General features: G+C 33.8%; 2 protein-coding genes across 3 annotated transcripts; one reads left to right on the top strand and one right to left on the bottom strand.

The window, feature by feature from the left end:
* Positions 1 to 121: 121 nt before the first annotated feature.
* dcaf17 (ddb1 and cul4 associated factor 17) lies at positions 122 to 11,384 on the bottom strand. Its single transcript, XM_051118945.1, is given in 16 exon segments — positions 122 to 522; positions 612 to 767; positions 1,377 to 1,457; positions 1,610 to 1,697; positions 1,950 to 2,005; positions 2,007 to 2,060; positions 6,424 to 6,566; positions 8,840 to 8,936; positions 9,029 to 9,136; positions 9,335 to 9,424; positions 9,504 to 9,582; positions 9,907 to 10,043; positions 10,135 to 10,225; positions 10,513 to 10,616; positions 10,686 to 10,764; positions 11,275 to 11,384. Coding segments are annotated over 16 exon segments (1,506 nt in total). The 5' UTR covers positions 11,298 to 11,384; the 3' UTR covers positions 122 to 402.
* Positions 10,821 to 21,348, top strand: mettl8 (methyltransferase 8, methylcytidine). 2 transcript variants are annotated; one of them, XM_051118949.1, is made up of 10 exons: positions 10,821 to 10,936; positions 11,486 to 11,634; positions 13,693 to 13,784; positions 13,885 to 14,162; positions 14,273 to 14,322; positions 15,354 to 15,414; positions 16,839 to 16,978; positions 19,043 to 19,149; positions 19,679 to 19,744; positions 19,863 to 21,348. In XM_051118949.1, exons 2-10 carry the CDS (start codon positions 11,486 to 11,488, stop codon positions 20,018 to 20,020), a joined length of 1,101 nt encoding a protein of 366 aa, XP_050974906.1. In that variant the 5' UTR covers positions 10,821 to 10,936; the 3' UTR covers positions 20,021 to 21,348. The 2 variants fall into 2 exon arrangements, with proteins under 2 accessions (XP_050974906.1, XP_050974905.1); XM_051118948.1 differs by having other exon boundaries at positions 19,040 to 19,149.
* The last annotated feature ends 287 nt before the right edge of the window (positions 21,349 to 21,635 follow it).

Raw genomic sequence — 21,635 nt, 5'->3', positions numbered from 1 at the left:
TTTGGGACGAGACTTCTTTCTTTTCCTTTTTTTTATTACAACACAATTTTATAACCCACCACTTTAAACTTATGCAACATCATTAGTTTCACAATGATGACAAGAGAGTATTTGTCACAAACTAGTCTTTATTAGTAAAGTTACAAGTACATAAAATAACTAAATAGGAAAGTGTTTTAAGTTCAGTGCCATCAACAAATGAGTTTGTCAAGTGCCGTTTCAATTCAAATGAGTGTGCGAAAGATTCATATATTTTAAAAACAAATGTATTTTGCTTCTCAAAATTCCACATAGAAAAAATATATGCATTTACTTGTATGTTTTTATGTTGTTTGTTTTGTTTTTTTGAGAAATGCACTACAGTCCATTACTAATCATCACATACATTATTATGAAATGTGCTCATGGTTCATCTGAAGGTCGTCTCTTCATTTTATAAACATGGCAGCAGAACATGTTATTTTTCTCCTGGACAGTGTGAATAATTGTGTCTCTATCAAAGTACACCTCATGACTGTAGGTCTGGAAAACAAAGCACAGTAGATGTCGGGTTTATAACAGATAAGAGTGAATGATATCTAAAAACAGAGACGTTCATTTAAATATCATACCACATCCCATGGCTCTTTTAGAGGAACTCTTTTTATTAAAACCCCCGTCTTATTGTCATGTAGCTGAAGATGTGCCTGTCCTTCATGTTCCATGTGACTGATTTCTACCACAGCCAACAGATCAAGTTCATCTTCGTACTTCACCATTCTGAATGTCTACACAAGAATGACAAGTTACTACATGCAAACTTCAATATAACGTCATGTTTTGCAATTATATAAAAACGAAAATCAGGCAATTGAAATTTGCTAGACAGTATATAATACTTTACACAAGTGTACTGTATTTATGCAAATAAAGTTGGATTTAATATACACCCAACTTCTCATACAAAGCTACCTGATAATAGTTCAGATTTCTCTAATGATATAACTAAGAAAAATGCTCTCTAAAATACCACTAAAGAAGCCCATGTGAAGTTCAAACTAGCACATGAAGACACATTTTACCAGGTTTGTCAGCTGGTTCTTGTACGTCACATATTTTGATCATGCCAAAATGAAAAAAATAACATTATAATGTCACTATATGGCCCTGGCCCACACAATTTGTGTGTCATACAAGTTCAAGAACAAAGTCAGGGTGAGTAAATAATGACAGAATTAAGACACCAATATGCTGATCTACAGAACCTAAAAAGTAAAATCAGTATGTTTTTCCTCACTTAAGAACTCTATACAGACCAATAGGTCTTGATGAATAGACTGATCTTCTGTGCACCAATATTCTACAAAGAACTACTGAAGAACCATGATTTGCAGTACCTGCTGCGCTGGGTCATCGTCTAACAACTGAAATCTCCTTTTCACTGCACGACCAGAAGACGTCACAACCACCTGCGGGGCCTGTGAGAAAGAAAAAATGTTTACAAAACATCATTCAATCCAGTAATGTTCTTTTAAAATAAATATCAGCTGGTATTTCTGCTGAGTTTAAAAATGAAAAAGTCCAATCCATTGCTACAACAGATGGTGATGAACCCATAAACAACAATTACACTATTGTCACGAGCAGCGGTGATGGAGAAGTCCGTGACTATCTCATATTTCCAGTCACATCCTGTTTCAGCCATGATCTTCAAAACACTGTAAAAGAGAACCATAGAGAAATAAAAAAAAAATAATTGACAGAAAAGCAAAAATGTAGAGAAGATGTCTATCTACATGGTTTCTATGGTACATGACTAAAAACAATACTCTGATTGTTAAGGTCGTGGTTTCTCATTCACTTGTTTATCCTTGTTCAAGGACACTGTTTATAAGAAGATTCCTGTTATATAACAATATTCAATGTGCAGCTTAGTCCCTTTTGTCATATATAATGATTATTATGCTCACTTTATTGTGCTGGGCCCAGCATGAACAATTCGACCCGAGTCATCCGGGTGAAAAAAAGATCCAGTCTGCTTCCAGAGAGTCACATTTCATGTCCTGGACACCATTCTTGGCCTAACACACAGATGACAGATCATTGGATTTGACATACTAATATTTTCCTAAATTCACATAAAAAGCTGGGCAATAATATAGTCACGTTTTGCAAATAAAAAAAAAAATCAGGCAGTTGAAATTTGCTATACAGTATATAAGTATTCATAACCCTTTTTTCACATTTTGTTATGTTGCAGCCTTATGTTTTTTATGTTAACTTTTTTCCCACATCACTCTACACTAAAAAAGGTTTGTAACAACTTTGTACACAACTAAGTATTAATACTCTTTTCTTGGATACTTGAAATTTAGCTCAGGAGCATTCATTTGAATGAGTATGATTTAGAAAGGCACACAACTTCAATAAAAGGTCTAACAGCTGAAAATGCATATGCAAAAACCAAGCCCTGGGGTCAAAAGAACTGCCTGTAGAGCATAGGAGACAGGATTGTGTCAAGCCACTCATCTGGTAAAGAGTTCAGAAAAAGAAATCTGCTGCACTGAAGGTTCACAGAAGCATGTAGCCTTCATTATCCACAATGGAAGAAATTTGGAACAACCAGGACTCTTCGTAGAGCTGGCCTCCTGGCCAAACTGAGCAACTGATGGAGAAGGGCTTTGGTTAGAGTGGTGACCAAGAAGCTGATGGTCACTCTAGTTGAGCTCCATGATCATATGTGCAGATGGGAGAAATTAAATAAGGACAAACATCACTGCAAGACTCCACCAATCCGGGCTTTATGGCAGTTGAGCAAAACTCAACTAAACCTGGGATCAAACCCAATCAAACATTTCTAGAGAAACCTAAAAACCTAAAACCTAAAAAATCCAAGCTGACAGAGCTTGAAAGGTGAAGAGGTGAAAAGAAGAATGGCAGTCAATTGCCAAATGCAGATGTGCAAAGCTTGTTGCATCATACCACAACGACTTGAGGGTGTAAAGGTGCTTCAAACTAAGTACCATGTTAAGGGTATGAATACTTATGCACTTATCAGAATCAGAATCAGAACAGCTTTATTGCCAAGTATGCTTACGCATACAAGGAATTTGTTTTGGTGTCACAGGCTTCCAGTGAACAGAGACGACAACAACAACACAGAGAAAATAATATAAGTTGAGAATAAAAAAAATACACATATGTAAATATAAATAGACAAAAATTGCAATATAAGATTTAAGAAAATAAATAAGTTGTATATACAGTTGTGCTACAGATGATAGAAAAAGAACAGAATAGAATAGAATAAGATGTCGGGATGTACTGAGATGTAGGTGGTAACAAATATAAGGTTATTGCACATATTTTAATTGCACAATGAGGGGGGTTGGGACCTGGAACTTTTAACTGTTCATAAGGTATATTGCCCGAGGGAAGAAACTGTTCTTATGTCTGGCTGCCCTGGTATTTGTGGCTCTGTAGTGCCGACCAGATGGCAAAAGTTCAAAAAGGGGATGACATGGGTGTGAGGGATCCAGAGTGATTTTCTGAGCCCTTTTCCTCACTCTGGATGTATACAGTTCTTGAAGGGTGGGCAGGGGAGCACCAATAATCCTCTCAGCGGTCTGAACCGTTCTCTGTAGTCTTCTGGTGTCTGTTCTGGTGCCAAGATTCCGGAGGAGTGTTGGAATGATGGTGTTGAAGGCCGAACTTAAGTCCACAAACAGGATCCTCACATAAGTCCCTGGTCTGTCCAGATGTTGCAGGATGAAGTTCAGTCCCATGTTTACTGCATCATCCATGGATCTGTTTGCTCAGTAAGCAAACTGCAGGGGGTCCAGTAAGGGTCCAGTGATGTCCTTCAGGTAAGCCAAAAACAGTTTTTCTAATGACTTCATGATGACAGACGTTAGCGCCACAGGTCTGTAGTCATTATGTCCAGTAATTTTGGTTTTCTTTGGGACAGGGATGATGGTGGAGCGTTTGAAGCATGATGGAACGTCACACAACTCCAGAGACCTGTTGAAGATCTGTGAAAAGATGGGGGCCAGCTGATCAGCACAGGTTTTCAGACAGGCTGGTCTCACACCGTCTGGGCCTGGTGCTTTTCTTCTTTTGTTCTTTCTGAAGACCTGGCGCACATCTGCTTCACTAATCTGAAGTGCAGGAGGCGGGGAGAAGGGGTTTGTTGGGGGTGTTAATAGTTGTGTAAGGAGATGGTCAGAACGAGTGTGGGGGGTTTCAAATGTACAATAAAACTCATTCAGGTCTTCAGCAAGTTGTTGATTCACCTCAGTGCTGGGGGATGGCATCTTGTAGTTTGTGATGGCTTTCAGACCTTTCCACACTGAGGCTGGGTCGTTTAAAGCGAACTGATCTTCTAACCCTTTTGCATAGGTCCTTTTAGCCACTCTAATCTCCTTGTTCAGTGTGTTCCTGGCCTGATTGTACAAGACTCTATCCCCTTTTCTGTAGGCGTCCTCTTTGGCCTGACGAAGATGTCTGAGTTTTGCTGTAAACCATGGCTTATCATTGTTAAATGTTAAATAAGTCCTGGTAGGAGAAAACTGATATAGGATGTTACAGTCTCTGTGAGCTCATCCAGATCGGTGACAGCAGCTTCAAAAACACTCAGTGCCGCCGCTCCGCCAACTACAACGTTTAGCAAAACGTCCGAATAATCGAACACCGGAAGGATATTTTGAGGTGTGTTCTGCCGAATGTTCAGCAGTTCATCCCTAGTAAAACCGATTGTGTTTGAGAGACAAAAAACAGGAAAAACTAGCAAAAACAGTACAAACACTGGAGAGCCAAACACTGTGGCTGCCATGTGTGGTGCCATCTTGAAATTCACATATATAAATTTACATATATACTTTTCTTTTCTTTTTTTTTATTTTAATACATTTGAAAAGTTGTTACAAATCTGTTTTTTTGCTTTGTCATTATGGTGTAAGGAGTGTAGATTAATGTGGGGAAAAAAAGTTATTTAAAGCAGTTTAACATAAGGCTACAAAATAAACAAACATGAAAAAAAATTAAGGAGTATGAATATTTCCGCAAGGCACTGTATCTCCATATGAGCGTTCTGTATGTACACATATAAAGTTGGATATGCAAACTTTTTCATTTCAAAACCAGCTATTAAACTATTTCTTGTTATGATTTCAAATCTGTATTTAACCTCAGAATGATCTCAAAATAAATAAGAGGTGTTAAGTCTGAATTTGTGGTGGCTGTGCTTTAAATTAAATTATTACACAGCTCTGTGGAATGCTTGATTCTGATTGATCAGTCGTGACATTGCAAGGTATGTTATTCCCCAATAACAACTGGTAAAAGCTAATAACACACACTCATCTGGGCAACTTAAATCGGTGCTATACGCTTTATAGTTTTTCTTGGTGGAAGCTTTGCGTTTGATTAGCTAATAAAATATTAAATCTCAATTCAATATTATGCGTACAATTTCTTAATTCTGTCATCCTGGTATCGTGGACTCTATTGTTTTATACAAATGCAGCTGCTGCCATTTTGTTTTGTACACTGTAACGGATTATAAAATAACTAACAAACTAGTACCGTAAGTACTAGTACTTAAATATTTATGTGGTGAAATGTTGTGTAATAAAAGTGGTATGACTGCACTTTATCTGTCTAGTTTGAACTTGTTAGCAACTGGTTTCATGAAAGCTTTCAGTTCAAATATTTCAACTCAGATCATTGTTTTGTGTCTAATTATTTACTTTTGTGGCAAGCAGCTGTGTAATAAGTGGGATAATGTACATCCAACCAGTTGTTATTGCAAAATAAAGATGTATATTATCCCTTACTTTAATCGTAATTCAAGTGATAAAGGATTTTGAAAGTCTGACAGTAATCAGTGTTAAGTGCTAATGTAAGGTTAACTCTGCCTGGTTTAAATGTTTCAAAATGATTAACAGTTGAAAATATTACAAATTTAGAAAAGTAATCAAAAGTAATAAGTTACATTACTTTAATAAAGTAATTGAAATGTTACACTACTTATTACTTTTTAAATCGAGTAATCTGTAATCTGTACATTTCTAAAGTAACCTTCCCAACACTGGATATAATGCACATCCAACTTTATATTTACAGCTGGTCGATTTAGATTTCTGCAACGATATAACCAAGAAAAACTTAAATGCCACTTATGTCACTTACTGAAGATAAGTTGTTGTTCATAGAACCAATGGTTATTTTAGTTGCAAAGTCTCAAAACATTCATCAATTTTCTGTGTAATTTTATAAGCAATATAAGATATAAACCCAATACTGTAATAATTATAACTAAAATGCAACCTGTAGGTAACAGACAGACATTAACTCTTACTGCATGTCCAAGCTCTAAATATATTGCAGCTTGGCTTTTTTGTAGAACAAATTTCTATGCATATCTGTAGGAATAAGAGTATTCACCAGTGCTCCGTCTGTGATAGAGCAGATGTGATGGGTTCCTCTGTGTCTCTTGTGGTTAGGGGTGTAGATGTAGTGCCAGGGATGACCTCCGATCTGAACCCCATTCTCAAAGTATGACATCTCAAACAATACAGGAGGACACTCTGTAAAGACAAGCATTGGCAACTCACACACTGCCTACACATAAATTCAGAAGTGCTCTCCAAAATCTTCTCAGACTTTAAGATTTAAGATTTTAAAGATTACTTTAATGTGTAATCTGTTTTTCTTAACTTAGTCATACAGAGTCAACAGATTCAACTGATTCCCTTTAGAAAGTGTAAATACTAGTAAGCACATCATGCACTTATTATTTTGGCAATGTTCAAAGATAAATCGTTTTTGGGAAGTGATTTAGCCTACTATTATCTGTATCTTTGCTCTCTGTATTCCTAACTCATTTAATTTAAAGATTTATATTTGGTGGATATCCCTGAGGTTGAAAAGGAGAACAGATATCCGTTTAAGATATCATTGTTAAAGGAGTCCACTTCCAAAACAAAGATTCACATATAATGTACTCACCCCCTTGTCATCCAAGATGTTCATGTCTTTCTTTCTTCAGTCGTTAAGAAATTATGTTTTTTGAGGAAAATATTTCAGCATTTTTCTCCATATAATGGACTGCTATGGTGCCCCGACTGTGAACTTCCAAAATGCAGTTTAAATGTGGCTTCAAACGATCCCAGCCGAGGAAGAAGGGTCTTATCTATCGTAACAATCAGTTATTTTCATAAAAATAATACAATTTATTTACTTTTTAATGTCAAACGCTCGTCTTGTCTTACTCTGCCTGGACCAGTTCATGACAGTTAGTGTATGTCGAAAAACTCCCATCTCATGTTCTCCCTCAACTTCAAAATTGTCCTATATTGCTGTTTTACCTTTTTTGTTAAGGGTGTTTGATCCTCTTTGCATGTTCACTTTGCGAAGACTGGGTCGCTACTTCTGCAGCGATGTAGGATAATTTTGAAATCATTTTTGAAGTTGAGGGAGAAAACACAAGTTTTTTCGACATACCCTAAACTGTCTTAAGTCAGAATACACAGAGTTCAGGGAGAGCAAGACAAGATGAGCGTTTGTCTAATACTTGAAAAAGTATTTAAATTGTATTTTTTAAAGGAAAATAACAGATCGTTTCGCTAGATAAGACCCTTCTTCCTCGGCTGGGATTGTTTAAAGTCGCATTTAAACATAATTTCTTTACGACTGAAGGCAGAAAGACATGAACATCTTGGATGACAAGGGGGTGAGTACATTATATGTGAATCTTTGTTTTGGAAGTGGACTTTTCCTTTAACGTAAAAAAAAGCGGGAACCTGGAAATGGTACAAAGATAGTCCGCCTATGAGAGAAGAGTGGTTTCAAATAGTAGCAGAGGTCAAAGAAATGGACAGGCTAGCGTATACAGAGAGACTGCAAAAATAAATATTGAGAACGAATGGAGGAAATGGTCAGCTTTCTCCTCTGCAGAATAGATGTTTGTATTTGAAAATTTACATGAGTATGTATGGATGTAAGGCATGGCAACTTTGGTTATTTTTCCTCATTTTTGTGTGTGTTTTTTTTACTAAAAAATTAATAAAAAAAAATAAGCAACAAAAAAAGTGTAAACAATGTAGCATTGTGGTATCCAACTCATTGTCTGTTCCACACCAACAATTACACACTTCACCTCTAACTGCCTGCAACTTTCTTCAGTAAAGGTCCATAGTAATTATAGTGATGACTAACGAAAGGAGTAGGAAAATCTTTGGATATTCTAAAAAAAAAAAAAATAAATAAATAAAGAACAGCCTTTTCAGGCAGAATTTAGATATCACTGAAAATAGGCAAAAATGCACCAAAAATCCAAAGAGAAAGTAGCTTGACGTACTGTGTTACTATATAATACTCCATAGATAAAGGTCACCTAAAGAGATGTTTTTACAGGCTCGGTTTTGTCCAAGGATTTTAAGAGGTGTCATATAGCATTTGCAATCAAGTTTTTGTAGTGTTATTAAGCTCAGTGGTAGGAAAATGAGTTTGTTATGGCCTTGGACTGTCAAAGTGAGAGGCTACTCTGCGTCCTCAACAAAATGGAAATAAAATATATGAGGCATGGGGTTCTGAATGTAAAATAAATGATGCTGGAAATAACTTGACAATTTTGACAGTTTCTGCTCAATATGAATTACAAACAGATTACGCCATTTTAAATGTGACATTTTTTAAATTTGGGTGAATCTCACAACAATATTTCACTTCAAAATATAAAGAATACGATCAATTATCTTGCATGAACAGAAATCACCCATTTAAGATCTGATACTTGATATTTTCTGCTTTTTAGAGTGGACATAATTTTTTAACAGTATATAAGATACCAGACACCCACCATGAATGTCAATATTGACCGGAATACCATATGGAGCTTCTCCCACAATTCCTTTCAGCTCACACTGCTGCCCCAGAGCCAGCTCCTCATTTCTAAACTGAAGTGAAAAGAACACATATGATGAACGCAATGACAGAAGAAACAGGGCCAATAAATCAAACAATCATACAACAATAATGCTTCCATTACCTTTTTAACGATGTACTCAAAACTGTAAAGTCTGACGTGTTTTGAGCTGTGTGATACAGCTAACACTCCCTGTGACAGCAGCACGTCCACAGCTGTCTTACCAAAGACCTGAACACAACACAACCCACTTACTTTGATTCACTCAATTAAAAATGCTTCAACTATTCATATAATAAAAAAGACTAAACAAAATTAACATTATAATATAAGCAAAGCTAAACTGAAATAAATTAATAAAAGATGATTATAAAAATGTATAACCTTTCAACAACAACAACAAAAATAAATCTATAATGCAGATATTACTTTTTTATTTATCTCCAACATTCCTACAAGCTCCAGTGGAAAGACTTGAAAAACTGCCACACGCATGAGGATGTTATTATCAACACCAGCCTGAGAGAGAGAAAGAGAATGACCCAACTGTATATGGAGCAAGTACAACATACAGATATGAGCCCTAGTAACGTCTGACCTGTCGTTCCAGAGTCGTCTGTTTGCTCTGAATAGATTTGACATAAAACGTCTCCTGTGAGGAGTCCCAACCTAACGATCTGTTACCAAACTCATATTAGTACAATAAAAACACATTCCAGCATACAGTTTGTCAAAACTCATTTTAGATATGTTAATGAGATTACTGCTTTGTCAGAAATTATACTGTAACATGACACAAAATGCAGCATATCATTAAAGTTATTAGCACTACCTACTTTTTTTCTTTAGGTTGCTACAGTTAAAACTAGATTAAAAAAAAAAAACTCTCAAACCAAAGAGTCTGAGGTAGTTTAAAAGCTTGAAATTTAAAGGTTTTGAGGTTTGTACAGTCTGTATGGAAAACTAGATAGAAAAGATAGATAGATAGCTAGACAGATTACCTGAATTTGAAATGAGAGGAGAGGTAGACTCGCTCTAGTGTTTTTCCTGTGTCAACTGAGAGCCGATATAACCAGTTATTAGCTGTCAGAGCCAGCAGACATGATTTCTGATCTGAAGCATTTGGTAGAACCTTGTCCTGCAAAAATATCAGTTACATACAAAGTTAAAACATCTATTTATTCTGAATGTGCAAATACACATGATGTGCGGTAGATGACCAAACTCACCAGAGGACACTGGCATAACAAAGCATCTTCAATCTTCTCCGTCTTGGGAGCTTTGGGGAGCTCATACAGCTGTTTAGGCTCAGGCAATAGGCTGTGATTTTTAACAAATGTGAACCATATGAATATATATGTAATCTGTGACAGTCAATATTAACATTGGTTAATGCATTAACTAACATAAACAATGAACAGAATTTAACAAGAGACACAACTTTTGATCTTAAAAATGTACTAGTAAAAGCCGCCAAGATTAATAAACGAAGTACTGCACAGTTAGTTCACGTTAACTAATGTTAACAAATAAAACCTTACTGTAGTTACCAATTTCTAAAAATGTCTACAAGTGTCTAAAAACAAAAACATCAGAAAATAGTTTACCTGCTGTAACAACACCTGTAATTATCAAAGTATATCCGTCCGCTTTCATAGGAGATGAGGGACTTGGAAGTCTTGCTCCAAACCTTTGTGAATTCTGCACCTTCCTACAAAAGCATGACATAAATTAACATCAGGCAAATAGAAAAAAGTGTATTAAACACAGCAATACTTACTTGGAGAATGATGTTTCTCAGGATCTTAAGATTTGCTCCCAGCAATCTGCCAATGTCATTGGAGCAGGATCCATTGGCTCTTGAAGTCAGCAGATCACAGCTGTTTTTAGTAGTGCGTGTGCACGCAGGGGGGCGCTGCGCACGTGGAGACGGCAGCGCGCACATAGAGGACAGTACTACTCACACCATTCATATAAAATACACTGACTAAGACAAAACCATGCGGAATAATCTTCAGAAATGACATACAAGTAAGTGCTGGGTGTAGTCAACTCTCTGTTTTTTTATATTCAGACTCTGCAATCATTTTAGCGTCGCTCAAATTCAATTAGTGCTATGCAAACTACAACGGTTAACATTAACGAATAAACTGCAAAACATCTGCGTCTTATGACTTACATAAATCAAATATAAGCATGTACATTAATCCAGTTACTCTTATCATATTTAAATGTGCGGTTTCAGTAGACATTATTTGCTACTAAGCTAACTGTTAACTGCTAAAATTTCCATTGTTTACGTAAATCCTCATATCTAGCATTTCCAAAACGTGGCAAAATTATAGGATATATTCGTATGAAAATCTTACAGTTGCCTGCTTCTAGTAGTCATTTTTTGGCTTGCTTTGAAAATGTAATCGGCATACAAACTGCTCACATGTATTTACAAAAACTTCCGGGTGTACGTCATCTGAAAGCGCATGCCCGCTGTTTCCGGCTGGGATTTGTAGTTTAATATTTCATATTAGTATATAGTGGTGTGTTTAATTTGTAATCATAATCATTAATTGATGTTCTTAGATGAGTGTGGAGATGAGGGGGTTCTTGAAGCTGACTGTCCGTGCTGTGAGCTGCATTCCCCGCAGGCTGTACAGTGGAGGAAGACCACCTGCGCCTTTAGGAGGAAGAATTCTCACCAATCCTGATGAGATCTTTCAACATAATATGTGGTACAGATGACTGAGTTTTTATGATGGCTATTAGCTGCCTTCAGCATACGTTCATATTCAGACAGTTCATATTTAGGTGACATATTCGTAAAAAAACAGACCTGATATCAGTGAAGGCTGATGTAGTAATTCAGTACAGTGGTATTCATATTCTAGTATTCATATTCTACTCTATACTTGGTTTTATGAGCTCATATTAACTGAGGCTTACGTATAATATACTCTATGTACTTAATATACATACACTACTAGTCAAAAGTTTTTGGAACAGTAAGATTTTTAATGTTTTTTAAAGAAGTCTCTTGTGCTCACCAAGTCTGCTTTTATTTATACTATTTAAAATAGCTGTTTTTTTTATTTGAAATATTTTATAATGTAATTTATTCATGTGATTTCGCAGCTGAATTTTTAGCATCATTACTCCAGTCCAGTTACTCAGAAATCATTCTAATGTTCTTATTTGCTGTTAAAAAAATAATAATAATAATAATAATTATTATTATTATTATTATTATTATGTTTAAAACTGCTGAATAGAATTTTTTCTGGTTTCTTTGATGAATAGAATGTTCAGAACAATGTAATTTCACAGAAATAGAAATCGTTTTGTAACATTATAGATGTCTTTATTGTCAATTTTGATCAATTTAAAGCATCATTGCTAAATAAAAGTATTAATTTCTATAATTTCTTTCCCACCAGTATAATAGAATTATACTGACTCTAAGCTTTTGAATGGTATAGTGTATAATGTTTGTTCCAAGCTTTTTATTTCAGATAAATGTTGATCTTTCTATTCATTAAAGACTCCTGGAAAATGTACTCAACTGTTTTAAACATTGATGATGATGATGATGATGATGATGATAATAATAATAATAATAATAATAATAATATATGTTTCTTAAACAGCAAATCAGCATATTAAAATGATTTCTGAAGGATCATATGACACTGAAGATTGGAGTAATGATGCTGAAAATCTATCTTTGACCACAGAAATAAGTTACATTTTACAATGTATTTGAATAGAAAGCAGTTATAATAGTAAAAATATTTCTAAATATTACTGTAAAATGTAGTAAAAATATTAATATAAGTATTATTCAAGTGGATAGCAATAAATAAAATGGTGAATTGCAGAATACACATACTTTTCTGTAAAATAATGATGTTGAAAAATGTTAAAAGACATTATAAGGTTATTTCAAGTTACTTAAAGTCAAACCAGTTGCTTGGTAAAAATAAACAAAATTAAAGAAACCTTTTATTGTGGACAGTTTAAATTATGTACATGATAAAAAAAAATACAATTCCTTTATTATTTTAATCTGCTTTTGACAATACATATTCTTCCAATACAGCTTTATAGAAATGTAATTTCTGGTTCTTTTTAGGAAGCTGGATCATTTGGCTCAGCGCAACAATAAAAACTGGCTCTTTCAGGCCCCTAAACAGGCCCACTTCTGGCTTTTAGAATTCAGCCAAATTTAGCAATGTTTTGACCTAAGATTTGTATGTTTGTGTTATTATATTATATGTTATTATAGCAAACCTTCCCAGGATACATCAATTTAAAAAAAAAAAAAAAATAAATAAATAAAAAAAACCTCAAGTCACTATTATAGAACGTTACAATGAACTAGTCAATCATTCCAAACAAATCCCTCTCATAATGGTACACGGTGTGCCAAAAAAAAGATGGGAACTTAATTTCATCGTTCACTTAAAGGAGACACCTCATAGAGACAAATCACTAGGAGTAAGAATGAAACACGTAAAATAAAATAAACCTGAAACTGAAAAACATTCTTAAGATGTGCAAATAGATGAGAAAGAAACCTTAGGAGAAACCAAGACACAGATGAGGTTGCATTAACTAAAAATTAAGAACTTCAAAACAATAATTTAAGCTTTTATTTATTTGGGTAATCAGATCTATTAAGAGTTAATACTGGTTGTTGTCCCTTATTTAAAAAAATAATATTTTAAGTTCGGAAAAAGAAGTGTTTGATCAGCTATGTGACATTAATGTTCATACTGTGTGCTTTACTCCAGGGATCATGTGCAGTGGACAGAGGAGGAGACAGAAAAGGCCCGGCAAAAAGCAGAGGACAACTCTAAAGAGAAGATTCCTGTAGAAGAGCAATGTAAGGACTCAAAACCCAACATTCAGATGTATGTTAAAGCATTAATGGTTGCCAGCTTGTTTTTCTAGTTTTGATCCTTTGTTGTTTTCTTTCCCATCAGCCAAATATGACACAGAAGCTCATAAGTATTGGGACCGGTTTTATGAAATGCACCAGAGAAAGTTCTTCAAAAACCGAACGTGGCTTTACATTGAATTCCCAGAGCTCTTCCCTCCAGATGCTGCAGGGATGTGCAGCCCGGAGCAGGGGCCGGGCAGTGAGGTGGACTCATGCTCAGAGTCTGGGATCAGAGAAAAGCAGCAGCCCTGCGGTTCCAGCACATTAACTAGTGATATGGACACTTTCCCTGGACAGCATGCTGCTTTCAGGATACTAGAGGTATAACAGCCTCCGTTCAATCTCTCAAAAACAATTTATTCATTTCTACACAATTTATGGTGTGTTCTCAAGCTTGTATTCACTGATTTTGATTTGTGTGTTTTATGCAGGTGGGCTGTGGTGCAGGGAACAGTGTGTTTCCAATCATCAGCACCATCGGGTAAGAGTGTCACTGTTTTCAGAAGAAAAAACTATATATATTTTTTTTTTATGTAGGTTTATCTATTAGTTGCCCTAGCAAAGGACAAAAAGTACCATAAAATTCAAATCAGTACGTTTTGGAGATAGATGTATTTGAAAGAAATCCCTGCTCACCAAAATAGACTAAAAACAGAAATATTGTGAAATAGCATTTCATTTTAAATAACAATTTTGTATTTTAATATTTTTAATGCATAGCTGAATTTTCAGCATCATCACTCCAGTCTTCAGTGTCACATGATCCTACAGAAATCATTCTGATATGATGATTTGCTATTATTATCAATATTTATTCAAACTGGTTGTGCCACTTAATATTTTTGTGCATCCCTGCTAAAGAAAAAAAAATAATTCCTTTAAAAACAAACAAACAAACAAACAAAAATCTTTCTGACCCCAAACTTTTGAACACTAGCGCAGGTCTTATGCTCTCTTCTGAAACAATATAATAGCTTTATGTGTGGATCTATATCTTAACATTCTTCTTGTGTAATACAATAAGTTAAACTACTAATATCAAGCTTAATAAACTTTGTCAATATTTGTGTGATAAGAAGTACGATACTGATACAGTCAGTAAAGATAATTATCATTCGCAAAATAGACTCTCACAGGGTAAACAGGACACAAAGCAGAGGCGTGACTGTACATTATCCCATACAAATGAACATTATCCCATAGATATGAAATTCTTAGATGAAGAGAGAAAATCAAAAAGTTGTAATAAAAACACTTGAAGAGTTCATTTGCAAAAAAAGATAACTCTGTTTTTAACTCTTTTCAAAAATCATGTTTTTTTTTTTTTCATTGTGCAGTCCAATTAATCTCAGTCAAACTGCAGCTGGGTAATTTTGATTAGATCTAAAAACATGCTAACATAATACAAAAAAACAGGTTTTTGAACAATTAAAAAATGGTTTAAAAAAAACATTTTGGCAAATAAACTCTTTACTTATCAGGAGTAAACAGGTGTTTTGTGTATTTTTTTAGGGGCAGTAAGGTGTTTCTGTACTGCTGTGACTTCTCATCTCGAGCTATCGAGCTCATCCAGGTAAACGACAGTCACACGTCTCTGTTCCTCAGTGCATAATTATACCTGCCACGTTTACATCAAACAGAGCCCACACACATCCCAGATTTACATTAGTGAAAGCCTTTGAGAATGGATAAAGTTGGGGAGGGCAACATGTCCTGTTCTCCATTCATATTAATGACGGCTGATCAGTCGTGTGGGAGTTTGGCTCTGTCTCCTGGTGCTTGATGCTTTTTGGTATGCAGAGACCTTCATCAAATGCCAACAGCAGAACATATTGAATAGTGGGGGAAGTGACATCCACAGCATGCCAACAGCAGCATTTATATTCCGTCAATATATGCTTGATTGTGAGTAAAATTCGTTCTGCTTTAAAAACTGTTCTCATGAACTTATATTTCTACATTTTGTGAAGAAGTCCAAGTCAAAAGAGCCCACCCAGAGTCTCTATGATGTCCTGGACCATATGACGTGGATGTAGACTACCGTTTAAAAGTTTAGGCATTTTTTTAACTGAGCAAGGACAGTTTAAATTTAAAGAGTAGAGTAGAGTTTTTTAATTTAACAATATATATATATATTTCTATATTTCTATATATATATATATATATATATATATATGTGTATATATATATATATATATATATATATATGTGTGTGTGTGTGTGTGTGTGTGTGTGTGTGTGTATAATTTTATATATCATTTTTATTTTTTTTATTTAATATTTTTTAAATAAATCCTCTTTAATTTCAGTTTCCACAAAATATTAATCAGTACAACTGTTTTTAAATTTGATAATACGAAAAGTGTATTGAAGACTGGAGTTTTTGAAATATATTAAAAAAAAAGTTTTTTTTGTTTGTTTGTTTTTTTTTTTTATTTCACAATATTACTTTTTTATTGTTTTACCTGAGATAACTGAGCGGCCTGTTATTTTTCTTATTTTGCTGACATGTTAAATCAAGAGTAATATTTGAATATTATATGAAAAAAGTATTTCATGTTACCTTTTTTGTTAGCAAGTTATTAAACAGCATGTCTCATTGCTAAAAATATTTTGTTTAAATATGTACAATATAAGGTATACAATAAAGTACTATTGTATATTTTAAGGAAGTATTTGCTAGTTTTAATACAGTTCTTCATAGGCTTCATTTTATGCATTTTTGACTGAAGTTTGACATGGACATTTCATTGTGGGAGTCACCCTGAAAGTGATTTTATTTAGCGTATTCAAAATGAAATTAAAGCAATTCCAATGTCATTATCATTCCCACGTATTTCTGAAATTAAAGTGTCATCAGCTTTCATATTAAAATAAATGGAACTCATAACATTTGTTAATTGTATTAGTGTGATAAAATATCCGCAGTGTAAATGTAAAATGCTTCAGTAAAACTGCAGTCATTTGAGGACAGTTGCGCATGTTTTTCCCTTGCAGGAACACCCAGATTATGACCCTGCAGTGTGTCATGCATTTGTGCGGGACATTTGTGACACGACGTCCCCGTTTCCCTTCCCCCCTGAGAGTCTGGACATTATTCTGGTGGTCTTTGTGCTCTCTGCCATCCACCCAGCACGGTAATAAAGGTCATATACTCTCTCTCACACACACATTCATTATGTTAACACTGTAACACACTTGCCCAGCATGCACCTGACATTAGAGTCTGTTTATTTGAGCAGAATCCACAGCGGCCATTACTGCTGCTTCGCTTATAGCAGCCATTTCCAGTTCACCATGCTGTTCTGTTCTTCAATCAAATCTACCTAACGCAACATGTATTTAAATGTCTTTAAAATAATAAATATGTTTTTATTTGATCCACTTTTATTTTTTAATATTTAGAATTGTCGTTATACTTCACATCATTCCAGTCCACAAATAATAAAAAATGGTAAAGTTCATTCTTTGACTTGTTTCTCTCAGACTCAGTGGATGGCCAACATTGTTATCTAAGATATCTTCAAACATAAACATGATCTTGACAGCTCTTTAGCAGTGTTATGGAAACTTAAGTGTTGGAGATGGTCAGTTTACATATTTTACCACATCTCTGGAGTATTTGTTTTTTTCCCAAGTGAAAAAAGTGAAAACAGGAACTGTCTGAATAAGCTCAAATTGTCTGCACTCGCAGTACCACAGACTAGCATCTATTTCCTCTAGTTTGCATTAACAAAGTGTCTCTAGCCTCTTCGTACTCTGTTGAACTAATGTTTCCACCTCTGTTTCCTTATACGATTCACAGATAAATCATGGAGTTTTATACATTCCCTCAAATGTTCAATATTGAATCTGGAGGCCTTGCTTGAGTCATTTTTACAAGTTCAGTCCCACTATAGTAATCAAGTGTCTTTCAGCAAGATTTCATAGCTATAGCTAGGAAACATATCTGACATTATTGAAAAAATCTGGACACAGTACACATGATTGCCAGGGGGTCGCAGTTTGTTTGTTTTTCATGAGCATAACTGAAGTAAAATAAAATATTAAAATGACCTTAAACTTATTTTATTTCAGCTAGTTGCCAAAGCAACATTTCTCATTTTCAATTAGTTTAAATTGATGCGCTAAAATAACTAAAGCTAAGACTAAAATAAAATTAATAAAAACAATATAGTTACAAAAAAAAAAAAATGGTGAAACACAAAAAAATGAACAAAATTGTACCCAAAATGAAAATAATAAATAAAACCTAATTTAAAAAGCTCTAATAGTATCTTAGTTATAGTAAATTAACTATTAAATCTATTTTTAAACGTCTGTCATTTTCATTTAGTTTAAATTGATGTACTAAAATAACTAAAGCGAAGACTAAAATAAAATTAATAAAACAGAACATTAAAAAAAATAAAATGGTGAAACGCAGCAACAAAATGACTAAACTTGTACCTAAAATAAAAAATATATTTAATGTGTATATATATATATATATATGTATATATATATTATAATAAAATAAAATAAAATAAAATAAAATAAAAACTAATTCAAAAAGCTGTAATAATATCTTAGTTCTATTAAAACAAATATTAAATCTATTTTTAGACACTAAAATCTATTTAATTATATATGGAAACCTTTTAAAGCGATCCAAAAATGAAAAGTGTGTCATTTTTATTTAGTTTAAATTGATATACTATAAATAACTAATAAATAAAGTGAAGACTCAAATAAAAATAATAAAAACTATATAGTAAAACAAAAAATAAAATGGTGAAACACAAATGACAAAATGACTAAACTTGTAATTAAAATTACAAAATAAAATAAAAACTAATTCAAAAAGCTGTAATAATATCTCAGTTATATTAAAACAACTATTAAATCTATTTTTAGACACTAAAATCTGTTTAATTATATTTGGAAACCCTTTAAATAGATCAAAAATGAAAAGTCTGTCATCATTTATTCCCCCTCATGTCATTCAAACTCATTATTTATATCCAAGAATATCCAAACTTCCATACAATAGTGATTCAGGCTGTCAGGATCCAAAAAAGGTGTCCATACAAATTATAAGGAGAAATTGTTGTTATACTGAAAGTCATCTGATGCCACGTGATAGCTTTATAGCATCTCTGTTAATATTAAAAGATTAATCTGCTTAAAACACTTCTAACCCTTTTGGTTTCCTTCAGCAGAGCTCAAGATGTGGTGAAGGGTTTGGCTGGACTCCTGAAGCCGGGAGGAATCATGCTGTTCAGAGACTATGGCAGATACGATCTGTCACAACTAAGATTTAAAAAAGGTGATTGCTTCTGGATTCATTAAACTCAGAGTCAGTCTTTTCACTTCATTTGTCACGTGTCAGACCCTTGGTGTGTATCCTATTTAAAATGCATGTTAAACAAATTACATGGTATAAGTGCATACAGTATACACTGTTTTTCTCCCATACTCAGAATTGTCACTAGTCACATTAGCATTTTGTCTCTTGTACCTCTTCAACTACACCAAACCAGACACGTGCTTGATTAACTCACACTGGGTTTCATTTATCATTGTAATTAATATTATTACAAAGTCCATTACTACAGTGATTCTGTTTTAATTGATCTCCAAATCGTCAATACAGTATACAACACCATCAATATACGTCACATTATTTTGTTTTGTTTCCTTAAATAACTAAATGAGTTATGCCTCTTATTACACAAAACACCAGATTGTTTTTATTTTATTCTCATGACAGTCCCAATATTGTATTGTTGTGTTTTTGTAATATTGAAACTTGATTGATCGATTCTTGTAAAACCATGCATGACCACTTTTTACAGGTCAGTGTTTGTCTGAAAACTTCTATACGCGTCAGGATGGAACCTGTGTTTATTTCTTCACAAAAGGTAGAACACTTTCAGCAGATGTTGTTAAATTTCTTACATATTATTTTTGAATTCCATCCAGTTTATGGCTTGTATAAACACCTACTATACACGCTGAACGTTCTGATCTGTTTTATAGATGAGGTTCATCATTTGTTTTCTAATGCTGGTTTGGAGGAGATTCAGAATCTGGAAGACAGAAGGCTGCAGGTAAACAGAGGAAAGAAGGTGGTAATGCACAGAGTGTGGATGCAAAGCAAATACAGAAAACCTTATCTGATTCCAGCATCAGTCTAGCAGACTAAGCTCTCAAAGAACTGGGCTAAAAGCCTTCACTTGAACACAAACTCCTATCAAGATTTTGAAGGACATTTCCTTTGTGATAGACTTCAAGTATAGCAAATGATGGAGATGACATTATAAAAACACCAAGAAAGAAATCCATTTTTATACTCCTTTTAACTTCCGATGTGCCTGTACTTAATGTACTTGAGTGAATTACTAGAGTCCTGAAATTTAACAATAATGTTCTTCTAAAAGTCACTTTACATGTCATTTTACCACTGCATTTAATTTAGAAACATACATAATATGATTTAATTGTAACACTTTACAATAAGGTTCCATTAGTTAATGTTAGTTATTGTATTAACTAACATGAATAAACAATGAACAATACATTTATTACAGTATTTATTCATCTTTGTTAATGTTAGTTAATGACAATAGTCATTCATTGTTAGTTAGCATATTACGTCACAGTGCATTAACTACACAACTTTGAATGTAAACAAACACAATTTTGATTTTAATAATACATTAGTAAATGCTGAAATTAATATTAACTAATTTTAATAGATCCTGTAGAACTATTGTTCATTCTTAGTTCATGTTAACTAAAGTAGTTAACTAACGTTACCATAACTAATGAACCTTTATTATAAAGTGTTATTTTTTTCTCATGATTTTGTGTACTACTATACTGTTTTAGTATTTAGCTCCTAATGCATGGTTTCTTCATCTGGAGCATCAGTGAGTGTTTGAACCTTCTGTAATAGTTGCATATGAGTGCCTCAGTTGTCCTCAGTGTGAAAAGATGGATCTCAAAAAATCATACAGTCATTGTTGGAAAGGGTTTAAATACACAAAAATGCTAGAAAACCAAAGAATTTGTGTGACCTGAAGGATTTTTCTGAAGAACAGCAGGCCGTTTAACTGTTCAGGACAAACAGGGGACTTATGAACAACTATGACTAAACAAAAAACACAGCTGTGGATCATTCAGTTAACAATCAAGCAAATGTAAACTTTTGAACAGGGTCATTTCTTATAAATTCAACTACTATTTTCTCTTGTCGACTATATGTAAACATCTTTTATGCGAAATGTCTTATTCAGGTCAGTACTAAATAAACAGTCATGCATTTTGTATGATCCTTCTTATTTTGGTAAAAATAATTAACTTTTTTTAATGATTCTGAAACGGGAAACTTTTGACCTCAACTGTATTTGCTCATGCTTTTATAGAATGGTTTGTGATGTGGTATGTTTATATATTTTTTTTTATTTATAATGTACATGTTTGCAGTTGCAAATTGATTTTTCAAATAAATAAATTTGTTTTAAAAAATGTCTATTTCACAAATATTCCCCAGTCATAATAATTATGTGTATCTCAGTATGTTATTGCATGTACAAATTACATTGCATAAGATTGCATGAGGTTTGATTTTTACCTTGATATTGATTTGTCTGTCAGTCATACATAGATAATTATAGCCATGTTTCCATAGGCGTAACCATGTGTGTGATGGAAATGAAGTTGAGACTGATGGGACAGTAATTTCTGAGTGGCCCCCACCATCTCATTTTCATGGGATGAGTGTCAAGTATCGCGATAGTGTTTCAAGAA

Source organism: Labeo rohita, chromosome 9 (genome assembly GCF_022985175.1).
Source record: "Labeo rohita strain BAU-BD-2019 chromosome 9, IGBB_LRoh.1.0, whole genome shotgun sequence".
Taxonomy (NCBI): domain Eukaryota; kingdom Metazoa; phylum Chordata; class Actinopteri; order Cypriniformes; family Cyprinidae; genus Labeo; species Labeo rohita.
The sequence above is the reverse complement of the archived record's forward strand: the minus strand, read 5'-3'. Positions and strand labels throughout refer to the sequence as shown.